The 24,049-nt window shown below is 33.2% G+C and overlaps 1 protein-coding gene across 7 annotated transcripts in view; it reads left to right on the top strand.

Moving 5' to 3' along the window:
- NFAT5 (nuclear factor of activated T cells 5) overlaps nt 1–24,049 on the top strand; it is a 131,860-nt gene that overhangs the window by 63,933 nt on the left and 43,878 nt on the right. For 5 of the 7 annotated variants that reach the window (XM_022583313.3, XM_089902380.1, XM_022583314.3 and 2 more), the window contains 2 exons: nt 8,809–8,934; nt 22,879–23,437. In XM_022583313.3, coding sequence (XP_022439021.1) covers nt 8,809–8,934; nt 22,879–23,437 — 685 coding nt within the window. The other 2 variants (XM_089902381.1, XM_089902382.1) reach the window with 2 other exon arrangements.

Genomic DNA, 24,049 nt, shown 5'->3' on the forward strand with positions numbered 1-24,049 from the left:
CAAGCAGATTAAAGTTTTACTGAGCTCTGCCCACCAGAGCAACAGTCAGCTCTGCCTACCACCAGTTCCTCCCATCAGGAACCTTGCACAAGCCTCTTAGATAGCCTAATCCACCAGAGGGCAGACAGCAGAAGCAAGAAGAAGTACAGTCCTGCAGCCTGGTGAAGTGAAACCATGTTCACAGGAAGACAGATGAGACGAAAAGGCAGAGGACTATGTACCAGATGAAGGAACAAGATAAAACCCCAGAAAAACAACTAAATGAAGTGGAGATAGGCAACCTTCCAGAAAAAGAATTCGGAATAATGATAATGAAGATGATCCAGTACCTCGGACGAAGAATGGAGGCAAAGATCAAGAGGATGGAAGAAATGTTTAACAAGGACCTAGAAGAATTAAAGAACAAACAGAGATGAACAATAAAATAACTGAAATGAGAAATACACTAGAAGGAATCAGTAGCAAAATAACTGAGGCAGAAGAATGGGTAACTGACCTAGAAGACAGAATGGTGGAATTCACTGCTGCAGAACAGAATAAAGAAAAAAGAATGAAAAGAAATGAAGACAGCCTAAGAGACCTCTGGGGCAACATTAAACACACCAACATTCACATTATAGGGGTCCCAGAAGGAGAAGAGAGAGAGGAAGGACCCGAGAAAATATTTGAAGAGATTATAGTCCAAAACTTCCCTAACATGGGTAAGGAAACAGCCAACCAAGTCCAGGAAGCGCAGAGAGTCCCATACAGGATAAACCCAAGGAGAAATACGCCAAGACACATAGTAATCAAATTGGCCAAAATTAAAGACAAAGAAAAATTATTGAAAGCAGCAAGGGAGAAATGGCAAATAACATACAAGGGAACTCCCATAAGGTTAAGAGCTGATTACTCGGCAGAAACTACAAGCCAGAAGGGAGTGGCATGACATATTTAAAGTGATGAAAGGTAAGAACCTACAACCAAGATTACTCTACCCAGCAAGGATCTCATTCAGATTCGATGGAGAAATCAAAAGTTTTACAGACAAGCAAAGGCTAAGAGAATTCAGCACCACCAAACCAGCTCTACAACAAATGCTAAAAGAACTTCTCTAAGTGGGAAACACAAGAGAAGAAAAGGACCTACAAAAACAAACCCAAAACAATTAAGAAAATGGTCATAGGAAGATACATATCGATAACTCCCTTAAACGTGAATGCATTAAATGTTCCAACCAAAAGACACAGGCTTGCTGAATGGATACAAAAACAAGACCCATATATATGCTGTCTACAAGAGACCCACTTCAGACCTAGGGACACATACAGACTGAAAGTGAGAGGATGGAAAAGGATATCCATGCAAATGGAAATCAAAAGAAAGCTGGAGTACCAATACTCATATCAGATAAAATAGACTTTAAAATAAAGAATGTTACAAGAGACAAGGAAGGACACTACAAAATGATCAAGGGATTAATCCAAGAAGAAGATACAATTATAAATATATATGCACCCAACATAGGAGCACCTCAATACATAAGGCAACTGCTAACAGCTATAAAAGCTATAAAAGAGGAAATCGACAGTAACGCAATAATTGTGGGGGACTTTAACACCTCAGTAACACCAATGGACAGATCATCTAGACAGAAAATTAATAAGGAAAAAGAAGCTATTTAAGAAGATATTTATAGGACATTCCATCCAAAAACAGCAGATTACACTTCTTCTCAAGTGCGCACAGAACATTCTCCAGGATAGATCACATCTTGGGTCACAAATAAAGCCTCAGTAAATTTAAGAAAATTGAAATCATATCAAGCATCTTTTCTAACCACAACAGTATGAGATTAGAAATAAATTGCAGGGAAAACAACGTAAAAAACACAAACACATGGAGGCTAAACAATATGTTACTAAATAACCAAGAGATCACTGAAGAATTCAAAGAGGAAATCAAAAAATACCTAGAGACAGATGACAATGAAAACACGATGATCCAAAACCTATGGGATGCAGCAAAAGCAGTTCTAAGAGGGAAGTTTATAGCTATACAAGTCTACCTCAAGAAACAAGAAAAATCTCAAATAAACAATCTAACCTTACACCTAAAGGAACTAGACAAAGAAAAACAAACAAAACCCAAAGTTAGTAGAAGGAAAGAAATCATAAAGATCAGAGGAGAAATAAATGAAATAGAAACAAAACAATAGCAAAGATCAATAAAACTAAAAGCTGGCTCTTTGAGAAGATAAACAAAATTGATAAACCATTAGCCAGACCCATCAAGAAAAAGAGGGAGAGGACTCAAATCAATAAAATTAGAAATGAAAAAGGAGAAGTTACAATGGACACCGCAGAAATAAAAAGCATCCTAAGAGACTACTATAAGCAATTCTATGCCAATAAAATGGACAACCTGGAAGAAATGGACAAATTCTTAGAAAGGTATAACCTTCCAAGACTGAATCAGGAAGAAATTGAAAATATGAACAGACCAGTCACAAGTAATGAAATTGAAACTGTGATTAAAAATCTTCCAACAAACAAAAGTCCAGGACCAGATGGCTTCACAGGTGAATTCTATCAGACATTTAGAGAAGAGCTAACACCCATCCTTCTCAAACTCTTCCAAAAAATTGCAGAGGAAGAACACTCCCAAACTCATTCTATGAGGCCACCATCACCCTGATACCAAAACCAGACAAAGATACTAGAAAAAAAGAAAATTATAGACCAGTATCACTCATGAATATAGATGCAAAGATCCTCAACAAAATACTAGCAAACAGAATCCAACAACACATTAAAAGGATCATACACCACGATCAAGTGGGATTTATCCCAGGGATGCAAGGATTCTTCAATATACGCAAATCAATCAATGTGATACACCATATTAACAAACAATATACGCAAATCAATCAATGTGATACACCATATTAACAAACTGAAGGAGAAAAACCATATGATCATCTCAATAGATGCAGAAAAAGCTTTTGACAAAATTCAACACCCATTTATGTTAAAAACTCTCCAGAAAGTGGGCATAGAGGGAACCTACCTCAATATAATAAAGGCCATATACGACAAACCCACAGCAAACATCATTCTCAGTGGTGAAAAACTGAAAGCATTTCCTCTAAGATCAGGAACAAGACAAGGATGTCCACTCTTGTCACTGTTATTCAACATAGTTTTGGAATCCTAGCCACAGCAATCAGAGAAGAAAAAGAAATAAAAGGAATACACATTGGAAAAGAAGAAGTAAAACTATCACTGTTTGCAGATGACATGATACTATACATAGAAAATCCTAAAGATGCCACCAGAAAACTACTAGAGCTAATTAATAAATTTAGTAAATTTGCAGGATACAAAATTAATGCAGAGAAATCTCTTGCATTCCTATACACTAATGATGAAAAATCTGAAAGAGAAATTAAGGAAACACTCACATTTACCACTGCAACAAAAAGAATAAAATACCTAGGAATAAACCTACCTAGGGAGACAAACGACCTGTATGCAGAAAATTATAAGACACTGATGAAAGAAATTAAAGATGATACCAACAGATGGAGAGATATACCATGTTCTTGGATTGGAAGATTCAATATCGTGAAAATGACTATACTACCCAAAGCAATCTACAGATTCAATGCAATCCCTATCAGATTACGAACGGCATTTTTTACAGAACTGGAACAAAAAATCTTAAAATTTGTATGGAGACACAAAAGACCCCGAATAGCCAAAGCGGTCTTGAGGGAAAAAAACAGAGCTGGAGGAATCAGACTCCCTGACTTTAGACTATACTACAAAGCTACAGTAATCAAGACAATATGGTACTGGCACAAAAATGGAAATATAGATCAATGGAACAGGATTGAAAACCCAGAGATAATCCCACGCACCTGTGGTGAACTAATCTATGACAAAGGAGGCAAGGATATACAATGGAGCAAAGACAGTGTCTTCAATAAGTGGTGCTGGGAAAACTGGACAGCTACATGTAAAAGAATGAAATTAGAACACTCCCTAACAGCATACACAAAAATAAACTCAAAATGGATTAGAGACCTAAATGTAAGACTGGACACTATAAAACTCTTAGAGGAAAACATAGGAAGAACACTCTTTGACATAAATCACAGCATGATCTTTCTTGATCCACCTCCTAGAGTAATGGAAATAAAACAAAAATAAACAAATGGGACCTAGTGAAACCTAAAAGCTTTTGCGCAGTAAAGGAAACTATAAACAAGATGAAAAGACAACCCTCAGAATGGGAGAAAATATTTGCAAAGAAATCAATGCACAAATGATTAATCTCCAAAGTATATAAACAGCTCATGCAGCTCAATATTAAAAAAGCAAGGGCTTCCCTGGTGGCGCAGTGGTTGAGAGTCCGCCTGCCGATGCGGGGGACACGGGTTCGTGTCCCGGTCCAGGAGGATCCCACGTGCCGCGGAGCAGCTGGGCCCATGGGCCGTGGCCGCTGAGCCTGTGCGTCTGGAGCCTGTGCTCCGCAACGGGAGAGGCCACAACAGTGAGAGGCCCGCGTACCAGAAAAAACAAAAACAAAAAATAAACAACCCAATCCAAAAATGGGCAGAAGACCTACATAGACATTTCTCCAAGGAAGACATACAGATGGCCAAGAAGAACACGAAATGCTGCTCAACATCACTAATTATTAGAGAAATGCAAATCAAAACTACAATGAAGTATCACCTCACACTGGGTAAAATGGGTATCATCAAAAAATCTACAGACAACAAGTGCTGGAGAGGGTGTGGAGAAAAGGTAACCCTCTTGCCCTGTTGGTGGGAATGTGAATTGATACAGCCACTATGGAGAACAGTATGGAGGTTCCTTAAGAAACTAAAAATAGAGCTACCATATGACCCAGCAATCCCACTACTGGGCATATACTCAGAGAAAACCGTAATTCAAAAAGACACATGCACCCCAATGTTCATTGCAGCAGTCTTTACAATAGCCAGGTCATGGAAGCAACCTAAATGCCCATCAACAGACAAATGGATAAAGAAGATGTGGTACATATATACAGTGGAATATTACTCGGCCTTAAAAAGGAGTGAAATTGGATCAGTTGTAGAGATGTGGATGGATCTAGAGACTGTCATACAGAGTTAAGTATGTCAGAAAGAGAAAAAGAAATATCGTATATTAACACATATATGTGGAACCTAGAAAAATGGTACAGATGAACCAGTTTGCTGGGCAGAAATTGAGACGCGGGGCTTCCCTGGTGGCGCAGTGGTTGAGAGTCTGCCTGCCAATGCAGGGGACACAGGTTCGTGTCCCGGTCCGGGAGGATCCCACGTGCCGTGGAGCGGCTGGGCCCGTGAGCCATGGCCGCTGAGCCTGTGCATCCGGAGCCTGTGCTCTGCAGCGGGAGAGACCACAGCAGTGAGAGGCCCACGTACTGCAAAAAAAAAAAAAAAAAAAGAAAAAAGAAATTGAGAGGAGAACAAACGTATGGACACCAAGGCGGGAAAATGGCGGGGGTGAGAGGTGGTGGTGTGATGAATTGGGATATTTGGATTGACATATATGTATGTCAGTATGACTAATACGAATAAAATGGATAACTAATGAGGACCTGCTGTATAAAAAAAATTAAAAATACAATAAATTTTCAAAAATAGATAAATTTGAGCACTGAGCGATATGGTTACAGCCCTGCCCAACACCTTCATTGCAGTTTTGTGAGATCCTAAGCAAAGTACCCAGTTAAGCCATGCCCAGACTCCTGGTCCACAGAAAATATGAGATAACAAATGTTCAGTTATGTAGGTTTTTTGTTAACAATCTTATTCACATATAATACAACTTGCGCATTTAAGGTATACAGTTGAAAGGTTTTTATTCTCTTCACAGTATTGTGAAACCATCACCACAATCAATTTTGTAGTATTTTCACTACTCCCAAAAGAAAGCCCATATTTTTTTAGCTGTCACCCATCTTTCTTTCATTCACCCAGCCCTAGGCTACCACTATCCTACTTTCTGTCTCTATAAATTTGTCTGTTCTAGACATTTCATATAAGTGGAATTCTACAAACAACGTTGAGCACTGAGGGTTGAACAGAGTATTCCTTTTTGCTAAACTGTAAGTTCCTCTAGGTAAGGAAATAAAAAATAATAATAATAAATAAAGTGTGCAGATTCAGTGGTGTTTAGTTATTTATATTTATAGAGTTGTGTAGCCATTGCCATAATCTAATTTTGGAATTTTTACCACCCCGAAAAGAAACCTTGTAACCATTCTTTCTCTTAAAAAAAAAAAATCTAGTAGATTCTTTTAAAATCTAGTAGGTTTTTTAAAAAAAAAATGTAGTAGCGGTTATAGTTATCTAAGGAAGTCTTCTCAGGAAACTGCCTTTCCGTTATAGATTTCCCATTCTCTTTCTTCATATTCTTTGCTTATAAATCTAGAATTTCATTCCTCCTTATCTATTTAACTGATTTAAAAGATAATGCAAGAAAAATAGATATGATAGCTTAACATGAGGGAGGACTATTTGTTGTTTTCATGGATTTAAAGGACCTATGCTGTTGTTCAGGAGTTCTCTCATTGGCTAGTGGAGACTGTATAAGCGTTTAATTTGGAATGAATTTAGGACTAAAGGACAATAGTACTACCAGCATAATTTATATCCCTTTAATCTTTTTATGTTTTATGGGAAGCAGGCTTGAGAGTAAGACCAACGTATGTGGTCATGGTGTACAGTTATACCTTGGAGGGAATCTTTGAGATAATGGGGTAAAAGAAGAGTTTCAGTGAGGATTTAAGTCTTAGAGAAGTTGTTTAAAGTAGCAGAGCCAACACAGTTTTGTCTGAAGTCAGAGCCTGTGATGGTAAGGACTGTATTACCTGCTGTTTTCCTTGGATAGATAGGAAGAAACTTCTGACTTCTCTAATTTCCAAACACTTGAGTCAGTTAATCAGAAAATACCTTTGGTGAAGGAATGAATCCATGCTTCCTACACCTTCCACTTGACTTGCTTATTACTTTGGTTTGGGGGTAGGCTATAGGGAAGATTGAAATATAACAAGTTCTATATTTAGTTACTTTCCAATGTATTTTTATTGACATTGCTTTTATACCTCTAATTTAGACTCTATGTCCTTCTTTGGGAAAGTGAAATGTGGTTAGTGATGGGGCTTTTACTAGGTTAAGTTTTTTTTCCGTTGACATAAATGCATTTTGGTAGATCCTTTCTCTTTTTATCTAAGCTAATTTTTATTTTCATATTTCCTCTTTGTTTATTTTCCTACACCCCCCCAAAAAAGGTCTTGAATATGCTTTTCTTCTATGTATAAGGGTCTCGTTTTCAACATGGATTGAGAAAAATAATTGTATTAAAATCTATGTTTGATGATATGACATTTGTTTTAATTAGTTTCTCATGCTATCCCCCCTATATTATTTGAAAGATGGAAGTAATCTACTTAAGTTATTTAGCAACATTTTAACAAGCTGAAAAATTTTAGTCAGGGCATATTATATTCAGACAGATGTAACATTTGCTAAATGCTTTGAAGATGAAAATTTCAAGTGTTAGGTAATAGTTTTTCGAAAGAAAAATTTTTAAGTGGATTCTTTACTGTGAATGGAGATCATTTAATACTACAACTTCTAATTTTAGCTTTCCTTCATGATATTCTTTCTTATTCCTATCCACATGAAACTCAGGATACGTATTTTAACTGGGAGGATCAAAGTATTTATGAATTCAGTAATCAGTTAACTGACAGTATTGTTTGCTACCAAGGATAAAATGTCTTACAGTGCTACCTTTATTTTTTTAATCACTTAGTACAAATAGTTAATAATCTTCTTTAATTGTTGGAATGTTGCTTTTCTTAGAATACTAGGCAAGTCCCTTAAACTCTGTGCCTCGATTCTTTAGGAAATAGACATATGATTCTAACTGGTCTTTTGAAGTTTCTTCCAACATTGATTCTACTACCTTTAGTGGATATCTTGATAATTATTTCTGTCCAAAAACCACGTAATAATAACTATAAAATAATTTTTAAATAGTAGATGTAAATTTGGTTTTATGGACAATTAGAATATTATAAAATATATTAAAAAGATACAGTACTCTTTAATCTGGGATAGAAAAGTAATCATAATCTAATATAGGCACTTGTGCTTAGTGATTTAAGAGTATCCTATACTTGTGCCTTTCTAGAGTTGGAGATACCTCAGAGTAAGAAGTAGTTCCTTGAGCCATAACATTTCTCTTTTTCTCTTCTTTAGGAGGGAAAAATGCATTATGATAGCAAATTAAAATATTTGATAAAGGTGCTGAGTAAAAGAGCAGTAGACTATTGGTCTAGTTGGAGAAGCCAATTTAAAGCTGATATACACTAGTACATGCCATCTCATATGTAAAGGATGATAAGTTACACTCTTTTTTTTTTTTTTTTTCAAAGGAAGATATTGGAGCATCTTGGGTTATTTGACATCTCTTCTGTCTAGTTTTATACAGTTTTAAAATTTTAATAACTTTTTCTGTAGATCATCGTAAGCATGAGGGATAAAACCAAGAAGAAAACAGGGGTTAGAATGAATGGAAAATTCATTATTCAGTTCAATAAAAGTATATAATAGAAAAATATTTGCTAATAATTTTTACAACAGTAGTTATATGAAGTTTAGTGTATGTGTATGAATAATATAGTTCTTCTTATGAGTGAAAAGACATTAATTTTGTGCTCATAATTAGGTTATTGACTTATACTCTTTTTAAAAAAAGTTTTTTCCCTTTCCCCCAACAGAATCTGTCTATGATCTTCTCCCAAAGGAGTTACAGTTACCTCCATCTAGAGAACCATCTGTAGCATCAATGAGTCAGACAAGTGGTGGTGAGGCAGGCTCGCCTCCTCCAGCTGTAGTTGCTGCTGGTATGCATTTCATTTTACTTTTAAAAGAAAAAGTATTATCTGGTCAACATGAACAGTGCTGGCAAAATTCATATCAAAGAGTGTGATTTGAGGGTTTGTTTTAGGTTGTTTTAAACTACATACTTTTAACATTAAAAACTTTCAATATACAATATTCTTGATACAACTGTTATTTCTTAAAATTTCATGTTGGCACATCTATTAGTGCCATCTCCCAGAATGGACCTTATCTTTAACTATGGGAACAAGTTTAAAGTTTTTTTGTTTACTGCACATAAAAAGGTTATTATAAATACCAAGCTATGGGTAGAAAATTATATTTGAGTCTCTATAAAACAATTATTTTTAAAAATTTGCTCAAAGGGGAAAATGTTTTATTTTGTATAATCTGAAAAAAGGACTCAAGCACTCAAGTGTCTTATCTGTTTGTAGCATGTTACTATAACCTTTTCCCTACATTTAAAAACATATGTGACTTTATACTTATTTTAAATTCAGTTGAAAGTAAATGGAAGATTTGAATGTAATGTTTATATAAAGACATTTTCTTATATCAGTGAAAAAGTATGGAAAGTAATGTTTGAAATTTATCAAGTTTATTTTTAATCAGCTCTCAAATCATACACTTTATAATTATATAAAATTGGTTCAAATTTTGATTGAATTAAAAGATTGACAGACAAGCTAATTGAAAAATGTCTTGATTAGTGATAAATTAATAAAGAATGCTTTCAGTAATATTAGATTGCCCAACTGTAATTCTTTTTTTAGTTGGGTTTATAGACTACTAAGTGTGTTTGGTGTTTTAAAAAAGTTAGAAAATTACATATATATACTCTGAAGTTTAATCTATCCTACTAATTAGAGGTTTCTTGCCTAATATGATACCTCTCATCTTTTAAAATGGTACTTAAAATCCATCAAAACATTGTTTTCAGTAAATTCTTTTTGTTTCAAAAAGAACAGTGAAGCGGAAGGTTGTGATTTAAATGAGGATATTGGTACTATAATAGAACTTTGGGTACTTTTCTTATTTGCATTAACCTAAGTCCAGTTAACCTTGTGTACCAATCTTTCCCCTGAGCCGTATAGTGCAATATGCAGCCTTCCTGGTTGAGGGCAGGAAAACTTTAAACATGGCCAAGAAACTTACCAGCCCTGCTCACTGTTCATGTGTTGCCAGACATTTTCTAACAGATTCTGTGGATTTAATTGTGAACATTTTAGTAATTGAATTGTTAAGATGACCTGGTTTCACTTTATATGCACTGAATATTTCTTCTGGAATTTAAATATTTAATCTAGTTTTAAAATAGTATCAGATATTAAAATATATATTTTTTAATTTTAATGAAATATTTCACTTTAAATCCACAGGTAGAAACTGACTAACTGATTTCTTTTGTATCTTTTGAGATTTGTTTAAAGACATGTTGAATCTGTATAGAACTAAAAGTCTGTTTCTTCTGTGCTTTTTAACATCTGTTGACAGTAGATCCAGTTCCTTTTAAAAGCTGAAAAAATGTTAGCTAGGTTTGGAAAAAGAACGACACTTCCTTTGAAATAATACCAAACTCAGTTTTAGAAGTTTTTATATATAAATATTGAAAGTTTTTGAATTTGAGTCACTAATGGAATGTTGAAGGTCCCTCCTTCCCTCCCTCCCTCCATAATCCTCTCCAGATAAATTTGAATGAAGGCTTTGAGTTGAAAAATCATGAAAATAAGAATTAACCAAAGGAAGTATTCTGAAGTAATGAATTCTTATTAGATCAAGAAGTTATTGACATTGTAAAGATTGTGAAGAGAATAAAGAGGTGACCTTGATAATTGTCATATATTCACACACAGAAAGTTTCTACGATCTAAAACCAAGTCATTCGTAATTTTTTTTACACGTTTACTTTTAACCAACATAGTCTTATTCTAGAATTCTAATGTCTTATTGGTAGAATAGAGTCTTTGTCATGTAACATTATAGGTAAGAGAGTTTAAATTGCAGAATAGTTATAGTAGGGATATCAGTTAGTATGTATAATTAGAGTTGCTTTTTTTATTTGACATATTAATGTCCTTAGTGACATAGATGTCAAAGAGATTTGGAGTAACTTACCAGTTATTCAGTGTTTCCTGGCCAAAAGACGAGATGTTTAGGGAAAGATACATTAATTTAGACTTCTATGATTTTTTTTAATCTATAGCATTTGCTGTTTAAATATGAAATGCATAAAAATGATGACTCTTGATGTAGTTAATTCTTCAGAGTTTTGAAGGAGCCGGATTGGCTGCTATCAGGTATGAGGGCCTGGTGGGAACAGACTTCTAGTTCTGCCATAAAGGTTTGTGTTTCACAAATTCTAAATCAATTTAAATTTTAAAATTTAGAGGCTGGGCATATAGGTGTTCATGTACATTTTAAATTATTTAATTATTAAAAATGTGTTTCTCAGATTCGCCAATCTAGACTTTTTTCCCTTTATGTATTACTGAAGGAATGAGTAAACATGATGCTGCTAATCCACAATCCAGAATACTGGGTAAAAAGAATGTCTCTTAAACCTTTTTTCTGCCTCTACACTATTCACACTTTTACATATTCTCATTAATAACATCTTTTATCTGGTAAGACCCAGAGATGGGAATGGGGGAGAGGTTTACTTCCTTACAACTCCTCCCCTCTCCATAGGGCCAAGTGTCACAATCTGGGAGGTGTAGTTGGAAATCAACAGTCTGAAATCTGTACTCTTCCCCATTTTTAAAAGGCATCTGTTTTTGTCCCACTAGAAAGTTTCTTAGGAGTTTGAGGTTCAATATATAAATGAATAAAAGTTTTAGAAGTACAGACTTTCTGAAGAATATTGTAGGTTCTTAGTAATTAAGACAGAGACTATTTTCCTAACACAAAAAAGTTATCCAGGGACTTCCCTGGTGGTCCAGTGGTTAAGACTCTTCGTTCCCAATGCAGGGGGCCCAGGGTTCGATTCCTGGTGGGAGAACTAAGATCGCACATACTACAACTAAGGCCACGTGCTACAACTACTGAGCCCGCACACTCTAGAGTCCACTCACTGCAACTAGAGCAGCCAGTGCGCCACAACAAAGAACCAAATAAATAAATAAATAAATAATTAAATTTAAAAATTATCACTTATTAAAAAAAAGCTATCTACATGAATTGATAAATTCTGGCAAAATAAGGAGTTGATCAAGAAGAAATGAAAGTTGTGAAAGGATTCTTTTTGTTTGTTTCTTTAATCCTACAGTATAGGTTGGAAGGAACTAAAATATAAGAAGTATTATTAAGGAGAACTAAAACAGTTACACTAGAATTTTGGATTTTTGAAAAGAGATATGGCAGATATTTTTCTTAAATAACAGCTTTATTGAGATATAATTCACATACCAATCAAGTATTTTAAAAAATCTACTTACATGTTTACAGTTTTATCCTGATTGTCTTAATTTATTTAAAATAGGGAGTCTTTCACAGAAGTGAACAATAAACTTTACTATTCATTTTAAGAAATCAAATTATTTTCTTGTTCTATCCTAAATTCTATTTGTTTGTCCTCATCTTGGGATGTAGCATCATGTTTATTAGTTTATATCAAAATATTTTGCTAAGGTAATTTTTTCAGGTTTCTTTAAAATGTTTTAATTCTAATTCTTGAAATAAACAATGAATTAATCAAACCATAGGTTTTATAATTCAGCCAGAGAATCTTAAGAATAACTAGTTAGTAATTCTTTTGTTGTTTTCATAAAGTTGTTATTTTACTTTCAGGAATTATATATTAGTCCTCTTTAGAAATAATATCTCAGTACATGAATACTTGGTAGCAGTTTTTAACATGTATAGGTATATACACTAATAAAGCACATACAAAAGTTTTTAAAGGCTGTAATTAAAGTTAATAATTTTACATGAAGTGATCCATATAATAAACTTTTCTGTTGGAAGAGACTTATTAAATAGTGCTTTGAATTTTATGCTTACAGCAAGTACCTAACAGGTATTTTCTGTACTGAAAGAACTTAACTGTGTGCTATTTACAGTATAGGAGGGGACACTAGAGAACTAAATAATGTCCTATAATCAAAGAACAGCTATGCTTTAATTTATTGGTTTGGCCAAAAAGTTCATTCAGGTTTTTCCATAAGATGTTAAGAAAAACCCGAATGAACTTTTTGGCTATCCCAATACTTCAGACACCTTAATCACCTAAATTAAAATCATAGAAATTTGTAGACCATCCATAACAGCAAAACTATATAAAAATTGAGTTGAAGAAAATATAAGCTATCATTTTTGAGTTCCTACTATGTGATAGGAATTGTACTTTACAATTTACATGAAATGATCCGTATGATCCATATCATATCATATGATATGGATATGGATATCATATATATATGATCCATCCGTCATATCATATCATAACTCAATCCTTCCAGGCACAAGACACCTCTCTTCTTTCCCACTAAGGTCTAAGTTCTTTTCTCCTTGCCATTGTACTTTAGGGAATTTAGCATAATGTTCTGTCACTTCAATTAGGGAAACACAAGATCCTGGACTAGGCAGTGTGTAGGACATTGAGTTGAAAAAGCCATACTCCTTCTCTGCAAGTTTTAGGATCTAAAAAATAGGAATATTATTTCTAGAAGAATATAAATTGTTTATAAAAGTTATTTACAGTAACAGAGTACTTAGCCCATTGAATTTATTGTAACTTGTTTACTAGTGTTAGAAGATACTTGCAGTTATGTAATTCTTATTTTCTTGAGTTGACTAAATTTAAGGAGGAAATTTGCCTTTGACTGCTCTCCTGGGCTAACTAGGTTAACATATTTCAGAATTTGGGCCATTTATGTAGTATATATTCCGAAGATTAAACCCAAAGCCCATTAACAGGAAAAGTAATTCACCTATGTAACCTACATATTGATGTTGTGAGCTGAAGTGTGAATTGATCTTGGTTATTCCATATGGTCATTCCTACTTTTCCTAGAAAACGGGACCACTTCCAGAAGGAAGTCAGATCCTAGCTACAAACACGTTGCCAAGTAAGCAACATGTTTAAAAACTTTTCTCCTCATTCTGACTTTTAAAATTACATAGTAAATCTAAATACATACATTTATACATATAGAAATATGTGTGTATGTACGTATGTATAGATGTGTACTACTAACATCTGCGTTATTAGAATGGAAAGCATCAGCAAACTTGGGCCATAATGGTTAATTCAGAAACAGTTACCAATTCAGGAGACTATCCATATTATACATTTTCACTGACAGAAAGTACACATGGCCTATTAATGGTTTATTCCCTAAATGTTTACCTTTTTTGGTCCTCTTACTAATTTTTAGCAACTTTTATAAATATTGTGGTTTTTTCATTTTCTGGTAGAATAAGCAGATTTTTATATTACCTGAGTCTATAGAATAGCATTTTAAAACTGCACACAGATTCTCAGCCATTCATAGACAAATTACATACATCAAATAGACACAATTTCTCTTTTTGTTTATGTGTTTTGTAGAATTTCACATTAAGAAATTAATGCACAGAAGTAGGCTTACTTTTTTATGCTACCAATAAGATTGATAATAAGCAAAAAGTATTGCCATAACTAATTGTTTTATAATAATTAGTTGTATAAATAATAGTAATAAAGTTGTATAAAAACACTCCAGCTGGGACTGGAGTGAGGGGAATTGATTAGGGTAGGATACAACAAAAGACTTCACCTGTTTCTATGACATTATTTCTCTTTTCCCATATGTGAAATATAATAAAATTAGCATGAGCTTTGGAATCATAAAGACCTAATTTGAATCTGATTGCTATCATATCATTTCTATCATATAGACAGAACCTTGTGGAAGTTCAGTAAATTTCTCATATTACCCCTGTAAGTAGACAGTAACAACAACTTTTTCTTAAGATTATTATGAAAGTAAATATGTAAAATACTTAATACTGCCTGATAATCAGTGATCGTTTGGTAAACATTGACCTCCCGCCCACATGGATTTCTCCTTTCATTTTTGTTAGTAAGGTTTTAAAAAATAGATCTTATTTTTATAAAAACAAGTTTTTTAGCTTTATTTTGCTTCTTTCTTTCCATTCTCAGTCTGTTTTTTACCTCATTTTGAAGTTTTGCATATCAGACAACACATGGGCCATGGGATTTCCTTTCTGACTTAACTCTTTAATGTTGACACTCTCACTAGGAGCCCTTGTAAATAAAAGAAGCATTGCTAGAGGATGATGAATCATAGGGAGAACAGACACTTCCCAAAGGGATGATTCTGCAAAGTTGACTGATTAAGTATTCTTCCTAGAATTCTCTTCCCACTTTTTAAAAAATGAAATGATAAAGTTGCGTGATCAATTATCAAAACTTCTAGTAGAGCAATTTATGACTTCTGTTTTTTGTCTAGACATTTTATCTACAATTGGATCTAATGTACACTGTAATCCAGATCCAGTTGTAAAACCATTCTGAATTATTATATCAGAAGATTTTAATGATACAAATACTATTTTCCCTTTTTTGGTCACCTCTGAAAAAGAAGAAATATGAAGACATTGCACTAGAGTTGATAGGAATGACTTTATTATTTAATTTAAACTATTTTAAAAGGTATTATATGATAAAGCATTGAAGTGACCTTCAAATAGCATCCCTCAGAACTGTTTTTTCTCTCCAGTTCTTAAGTTAATGTGGTGGTAATCTCTCTTTTTGTCTTAAAGTAAACATTACCTTTCAAGTAGTATAATTGCTGTCTTTTTGTTTAAAAAACCCTGTTCTTCCTGGGGTCTTTGACAACAATAAATGTAGTCATCAGCTAGTATAGTTATTCCCTTTTGTGTTTAAATTATTTGAGAGTGAGGATTCTTTCTGGGTTTTTTAGTCTCCACCCAGTATCAATGACTGATGCTACCCTGTAGTACTTAAATCACTGGATGATAGAAAGCATCTTTGTCTTCCAAGAGGAAAGGATTTAAAAAACAAATTGTGTAATATGTACCTAGTACCTATTTTACACTGTGATTAAATACTTAGGGTTGAATAGGATAAAATATATATTTAAAACATTGCTCTCAGTGTCAGGACACTTACAAATTTTGTAAGCATTTTATTTTTCAGGAAACATTCTTTAATAAATACTCTGTGAATGTTTTTAATGGCACTCAGACAAGGTAAAAATAATTATTTTAGGAGAATTTAGATTAAAAGCAGGAGGGTAATTATTGTGTAGTATTAGAACTATGACTGGCAGTTTGATGGACTGAAGGAGAGAAGGATGGTCTCTAGTAAATCAGTAACAACCCCTTCAGCTTCAGCAATAGTGCTAATTATTTTTTTTAAATAGAGCCTCTAGGATCAAACGTTTTATGCACAGTAACATATCTAATTTGAAAGTGTAAATTAGGACTTCCCTGGTGGTCCATTTGTTAAGATGCCTCACTTCCAATGCAGGGGCAAGGGTTTGATCCCTGGTCAGGGAACTAAGATCCCATGTTGCACGGCATGGCCAAAAATCTTTTTAAAAAGTGTAAATTAGTAACTTTTTTGGCGGGGGGGGGGTGATGAGGAAGTGTTTGGAAGTTGGCCTGAGAAATGAAACTACTCTTTTGCTGGTAAAATGTATATATTTTTTAGTGCTTGAGTGTATTGGTCAGAACATATCGTCGTATACTCTTTAAGGGATTTGGGTAAGGGCATAGTTTAAAAACACCTAGAGAGAACATTCTGGCTTATGGATTAGATTGCATTAGTAAACATGAGAACAAATTGGTGAATATGAGTTAACAAAAATTTTGAATAAGAAATTTACCCACATGCATTTATTTGGATGTTAATAATTTAATTTTTTAAAGTTTGTTTTAAAACATTGCTTATTGTAGCATGTAAACCTATGTTGGGTGGGAAAAGTACAAATGGGAAATTAGAACTGTTTTAAACATGTAAATTAAATGATCAACCCTACAATTTTGGTTTTTTGGTTTTTTTGTTTTGTTTTTATTTTTGTTTTTTGGTAAAGTAATCTGGATTGCTTATTTTATATGCTGGGATGCTAGTTGTTTTTTCTATTAATACACTTAACTTGCATTCTAGCTTCGCCATTCAGAGACAGGCATCGTGTGGTGGGTTGTGTGACAGTGTCTGTCAATAGTGAAGACAAATAGTGCCAGAGACATTTAACCCATCCAATCTCACCCAGGGTATAGGTCGGTCTCGTTTTCAGACTTCTTCTTAAGTCTTTTTTCTTTCTTTCTTTCTTCCTTCCTTCCTTTCTTTTTTTGTTTCTAAATAGTGGATTGATACTGATTGAAACTAAAACTTTTTTGTAAAGTTTTAAACTTTACATTAATATTATAAGAAGAAGAAGAAGAAAAGTAGAAAACGAAGGTTGGCATGTAAGGTGTTGACAAAGCAGGTTTGCAGCCACTTTGTGTGTTCTAGATTTTTCAGTCCCTTGGCAACATGAATGTTGGCCTTATAATTTTTTTCTCTCAATATCTTTCTTCTTTGATCTGAAAATATATTCTTGTATCTGGTGACTTTTATCAGACAAATGTTTAGATTTGAAGTCATTGTTACCAGTAAGAAAAATGGATATACTTAAAAAGAATTACTGAGACTGAACAGTAAGGGTTTTAGACCAGAAATTGTTTCCAAATGACCTGTGTTGATTTTTATTATTATTTTCTGAACAGTCAGTAGTTTACTCCCTCTCCGTTCCACTATTGGTTCACTTAGCACACTTGCAAATTTTTACGGCTTTTTTAAGGTAACTCAACTGATTTTGCACTGATGTTGAGAAGTTATAAAATATAAGTGCATATTTAAATGCTAGGGACCACATTTTTATCTTGGAAGCTTAGTTAAATGTCGTTTCTGTCATATTTTTTTAAATCAGTGAAAGGTATTTGTTTCTTTTGAGGACTTTAAAGAATGTTTCTAATTTCAAAGGTTTCTATTAAAAGTTGAGTTAGTTCCACATAAAGTATCATCTCTTTTTTATGGTATTTAAAGCACTAAAATGATAATGATAATTTAAATAATTTCTCATTTACAAATCTAGAACTAATGGTTCTTAATTTTAAAATACAGTTTAAGAAAGCAGTATATAAACTATACATGGGTTTCTCTATGTGGTACCATTTAAAACTCCATTTTCATCTTTCCAATCAAATTAATAATGTAGTTGACCCTTGAACAACACGGGGTCGAGGGTGGTAGGGGTACTGTCCCTTAGCACAGTCAAAAATCCATGTATTACTTACTTTGCACTCAGCCCTCCTTATCCTTGGCTCTGCATCCACAGATTCAAGCAACCACAAGTTGCCTAGTGCTGTAGTATGTATTTATTTAAAAAAAAATTGTGAATAAGTGGACCCACGCAGTTCAAACCTGTGTTGTTCAAGGGTAAACTGTACTTGCAAATTCTGTAATATCCAGGAAGATATTATCTGCTATTCTTTTTATCCCAAGTGCTTTGAATATTCATAGTGAACCTTAATGATTACATCAGTTCTTGAAAGAAGCCAAATATACAGTTTAAGTTCACCATCATTACTGGCATTTGGCCTAGTAATTGGCTACTGCCAATTAATAAATCTAATAAATCTGAAATATTTATGTTTAGATATAGAATACTATAGATGTGATGCTTTTCTTCACTTATAAATTTAAAAATTATTCTTTTGAGATTATAAATTTCTGTCAGTAAGTTATAAAAATGGTCTATCAGTTTTCTCTTTGGTGTTGCTGTGCTCTCTGTGGTCACAGAAAAAGCTATGGAAAAATAAAATTCTTTTTGGGGACTTTTCTGGCAGTCCAGTGGTTAAGACTTCGCCTTCCAGTGCAGGTGCGGGTTCGATCCCTGGTCCGGGAGCTAAGATCCCACATGCCTCGTGACCAAAAAAACCCCCAAACATAAAACAGAAGCAATATTGTAACAAATTCAATAAAGACTTAAAATATGGTCCACATCAAAAAAAAAAGAAAGAAAGAAAACTCTTTAAAAAGTAAAAAAAAAAATAAAATTCTTTTAAGTTCAAAGATAAGTTTTTTCATAAAAGAAATAATAAAAATTTATTCACACATTACTTAGGTGAGTAAATAATTTTAAGAGGAAGAAACTTTCAACTTTATGAAGGATTGGTAAGGGATTTAAAAAACAAATAAATTATAAGGTTATAAAATAGAATACATTATGACTATTCTGCTTGGTGAGAAAATAAAAGCAATTATTAAAACATTTTTATGCTGGAGTTTTTTATTTTAATAAGCAGCAATTAAACATAGTCTCTACATTCCTAACAGATAAAGATGGGCATTCAAAACCAAAAAGGGATGGGAGGGGTAGTTAGCATATTTTGTTTATAAAGGAATATATAGAGGAGGCAGGATTACATTAGCATTTTAATTCTATGGAATGTCAGTTAAGCTATTTCTTGAAATTTAATAATATATAGATTAAAACGTTTTTGTAAATATTTTAAGAACATTTCTAATATTCCCAGGAATTCATTGTGCTTTTCTGGGAATGCTTAGAAATGACAAATTACTGTTTAGAAATCTAAAATGTTCTTGCTATTATGTTATGCATTTACTTTTTAATAGATAATATTAAGAATTTGTTATTTTTAGTGAATTTATAGATTAATACACAAGTAGGTAATTTGGCTTATGTATGTTTCAAGAAAGAAAGTTATTAGCACATTCTTTGTAGAAATAGTGAATAGTTACCATTAAACTCTTAAGCTACTTCTGAACCTTCCCTGTATAAGTTAATGCTATTATAGCAAGGTATAAATCTTTTTTTTTTGACCTGATAATGTGTCCATTATGAACACATTGGTACATTTATTTACCAGTTTAACTTTAATGTAACTCATCATACATATCAAATATTGGCTTCTCATAAATCAATTTAATTAAAAAATTGAATTTTTACTACATGCAAGTCATAGTATGTTAGGTGTCAGGAGGGTCTAAGATGAGAAAGATGTTGTCCATACTCTCTAGGGGCCATAGTTCTTATCCCTTATTACTTCACCACCTCACCTGGCATTATTAATGCACTTAGGTGATGTCTTGCTAACCAGAATGTAACATGCTTATGTGAAGCGTTTTATACACCATTTTCATCATCATCAGAGGGATAATGATACTATTGTAAAGAGTTTTATAGTTTAAAAAAATTTGTCTTATATTCATTGTATTCTTAAAATGAGTAGAACCTTTGTAATTTAGGATCAAACTGAGGTAACCTTTAAAAAGTAATTTTTTAAATTAAATGATACTACTGTCTTTTGACAGAGTTTATGTTTTCAGCTTTATAGTTTTGTGCTAATGAACTTTTTTATTTAGTAAGTATATCCAGGAAACTGCAGGTAAAATATTCATAATGTGTGTTAGGTGTCAAAGGAAAATGTTTAGAATATTTTATGTAGGGTATGAGATCACAGTTTGGCATACCTGTCCCAGAACAGATATTTATGTACAGTTATATCAATTGGGTTTTATAACCGTGATTTTTAAATAAGATTTGCAAGATAAAATCACACATACTTCAAAGAGCAATGCTAGGTTATAGCTTGCATATTAAATTCATAAATATATAACTTGCTTTTGAGTTCATGATTACATTTCACCTAACTTTCCGTCTGTCATGGACAGGGATCCCTGAGATGTTCATATTCTGCATTCTCATGTGCATGGTACTTAGATTCAAAAAGAGTGGGTGGGGGAAAGCTGCTTTATAGAAATACAAGTTCACAGAATTCATGCTGCATGCTTTGTGTGTTCCACTGCAAATACTGCATGCTGCATACTTGTATTTCTCTGAAAATGATGAACATAGACTCATACACACAAAAAGTTTAGTTTCTTTTTTGCCAATAGTTGGAACAGATGGAGGAATGTTAGACATAATACCTTCTCTATTTTTTCTAAAATGAATTCTGTAATATTTTTCAAAAAATAAGGAGAAACCTTGTTATTTAAACCCAAAGTGGCTACAAATCAGCTCCTAAACTGTCACTGACATTAGTATCTAGATTTTGTAGTTTTTACAAATCTTTTAAAATATTTATTTACTAAGAAAACATTGCATTAATGCATGATACGAAATTGATAAAAATTTTTCTTTAAATTGGAATGCAGTTTAAAGTGACTGAATTTTCCAATTTCAGCTACTGCATTTGACAAGGATACAAACTGGAAAATGGAACTGGTATCATCTAAATGCTCTAAGTGCTTTAACTCATGGTAGTTGAGAAAAATCTTTCCATGTGGCATTATGTAGATTTCATTATTGATGGCTAATATTAATAACTGTGCTCTTCAGCCTTGACAGCAATGAAAAATTGTGGGTGCATTTAGTTCTTTCAAATGATTTAAGTGTTTTGGTGCATGTTTTCAATTTAAAAATAGATCTTTGGCACTTGGCTTTTGATTATCGAAACATTGGCATTCTGACATTTTACTCTTTATATAATTGATGTGGATGTTGCAATTCCAATAACTGCACATCACAGTTTTAAGTTTATCATATTACACCACTTTAAAACAGTAGCATACATGGCTATAGATAAAAATTAATTTTAGATTTAAACATATTTTTAGTTGTCTGTCATGTTACCTATTTTCATTTTTGTATGTGTTTATGATTGTAAACCTTTCCTTATCTTATACAAGATAAAATTGTATAGGACTGATAACTTCCAACTTTAACATTATTAGTGTGCCTCTTGATATTATGTTGTTAAGGGTTTAGTAGTAGTATTTTTCAATGAGTTGTTATGCCAGTTGCCACACATTTTGAAAAGATCTACTTTTGGCTTTTTTTGTTAGGCATAATAGGTAAATGGTTTTATAAAAAACCTTTTTATAAGAACTAATTCTGGTTCTCTCCAGAGATTATTTTCTGTTTAACTCTTTTTTGTTAGACTTCAGCCAATAAAATTTACTGTTACTCATCTGAAGAAATTCCCTTAATAGTTAAAATCAAGGAGGCCTTTTAAAGAGAGAAGAAATGGACAGTGGTAACCAATTGCCAATAAGAAAAATCCATCCAATAATACGTCCTTCTTCTGTTTTTCATTCTGCGATAAAGGGTGGATTTATTTATTTTAGAGATCATGGTTTTGAACTGCCACTTCCAACTTCTGGAGACCCTCAGTGGTTAACTTGCTTATCTTCTACAGCCCAGCATGTTCCAAATCAAACCTTTTTCACTTTTATTCTTGTAGATTTAAAACAATCGTAGTGACGGTACCAGTTCCATTTTGCCTCCAATTCAGTTGATTATATATTTTTTCTATTTATTTCTCATTTTATAATTGATATCTGGAATAATCAGCAGCTCTTTTCTCATTTATTTTCTCATATTTTTATTCCAGGATTTGCCTCTGAAGCAGGGAGTGTCTGCATTAAAAATGACCTGTAGTTCTCTGCTTCATAGGTTAGAAACTTATTTTAATATTTTGTGGCTAAGCACAGTCCCACTTTTCAAATTCTATACTGAATTATTTAATTGGCATTGAATGTGGACCACAAGCATATATTTCATATTGGGGTTTTTTTTTTATTATTTTAAATGATTAAAATTCAGTGGAACTATCCAGCTGAGGCAATAAAAGCTTTGTTTTTGCTTTACAGCTTAAAACATTAAATTAGATTTTTAAAAATCTATCAATTATAACACAAGTAAAATAATGCTATTTGGGCATTTTTAAAAATTGCATTTTTTAGGCCTTGTATTGCTTGAAGCATTTATATTCTAAAACTTAACCAAATTCCAACTATTCATTTTGGGGAAAAACAATCAGTTCACAAATCACATTTTCAATGGGACTGCTAGCCAGCATAGGTGAAAACATGTATAGTGTATTTACTCTTAAATTGTACACTGCAGATGCTTCTTCAGCTCCCTCCTCTTCCTCCATGGGCGGTGCTTGCAGCTCCTTTACCACCTCTTCCAGCCCTACCATTTATTCTACCTCAGTCACCGACAGCAAGGCTATGCAAGTGGAGAGCTGCTCCTCAGCCTTGGGGGTAAGTAACCGAGGGGTAAGTGAAAAGCAGTTAACCAGTAACACAGTTCAGCAGCATCCATCAACACCGAAGAGGCACACAGTCTTGTACATCTCACCACCACCTGAGGACTTGCTGGATAACAGTCGGATGTCCTGCCAGGATGAGGGGTGTGGATTGGAATCTGAGCAGAGCTGCAGTATGTGGATGGAGGATTCCCCCTCCAACTTCAGTAACATGAGCACCAGTTCCTACAATGATAACACTGAGGTACCTCGTAAATCACGAAAACGAAATCCAAAGCAGAGGCCGGGGGTCAAACGACGAGATTGTGAAGAGTCTAATATGGATATATTTGATGCCGACAGTGCCAAAGCACCTCACTATGTGCTTTCTCAGCTTACCACGGACAACAAAGGCAACTCAAAAGCAGGAAATGGGTTGGTATTCACATTTTTTTAAAGTTCTCTCACCATTATGCAAAACAAAAAAATAAATCATTCCTCATTTTTCTTAATTGCTCAGCTCAAGTTTGCATCTAAAGCAAAGATACTAGTTTTATCATTGAAATAACATGAAAATTTTGACTTAAAATTATCAGGTTTCACTAGAGAAGAAAATAAAATACCAGTAGATTTTACCAATAGTTATCTTAGTATGGGTAAGATTTAGTAGAAAATGAAAATAATCTGTTTAGAAATAATTTTTTAATTTCAAATGGACTTACACTTTAAAAGAATTTTAAAATATTTTTATTCATAGAAATAACTAGTGATGCAATGACTCCAGCTAAAACAAACATTTACAGAGAGCTAGTTTGTATTCCCTTTCATGTTGTCTCCCCATATGATTCAGTCATTTTCCATTTTTGTGAAGATTTTAGTCTTTATTTCCCTTTTTTCATTTATTTGATGAAAAGAAGAAAAACTAAATTGATAGTTTGACTCTCAACTTAGATTCATGTATTTATTTTAAGCTTTTTCTTTAATATATTATGCCAATTCAGTATTTTTAAAAAAATAAATGTATCACTTTTTTTTTTTTTTCTGTGA

This window comes from Delphinapterus leucas, chromosome 20 (assembly GCF_059928025.1).
Source record: "Delphinapterus leucas isolate spDelLeu-1000000601 "Yukka" chromosome 20, BTC_Dleu_Yukka2, whole genome shotgun sequence".
Taxonomy (NCBI): Eukaryota; Metazoa; Chordata; class Mammalia; order Artiodactyla; family Monodontidae; genus Delphinapterus; species Delphinapterus leucas.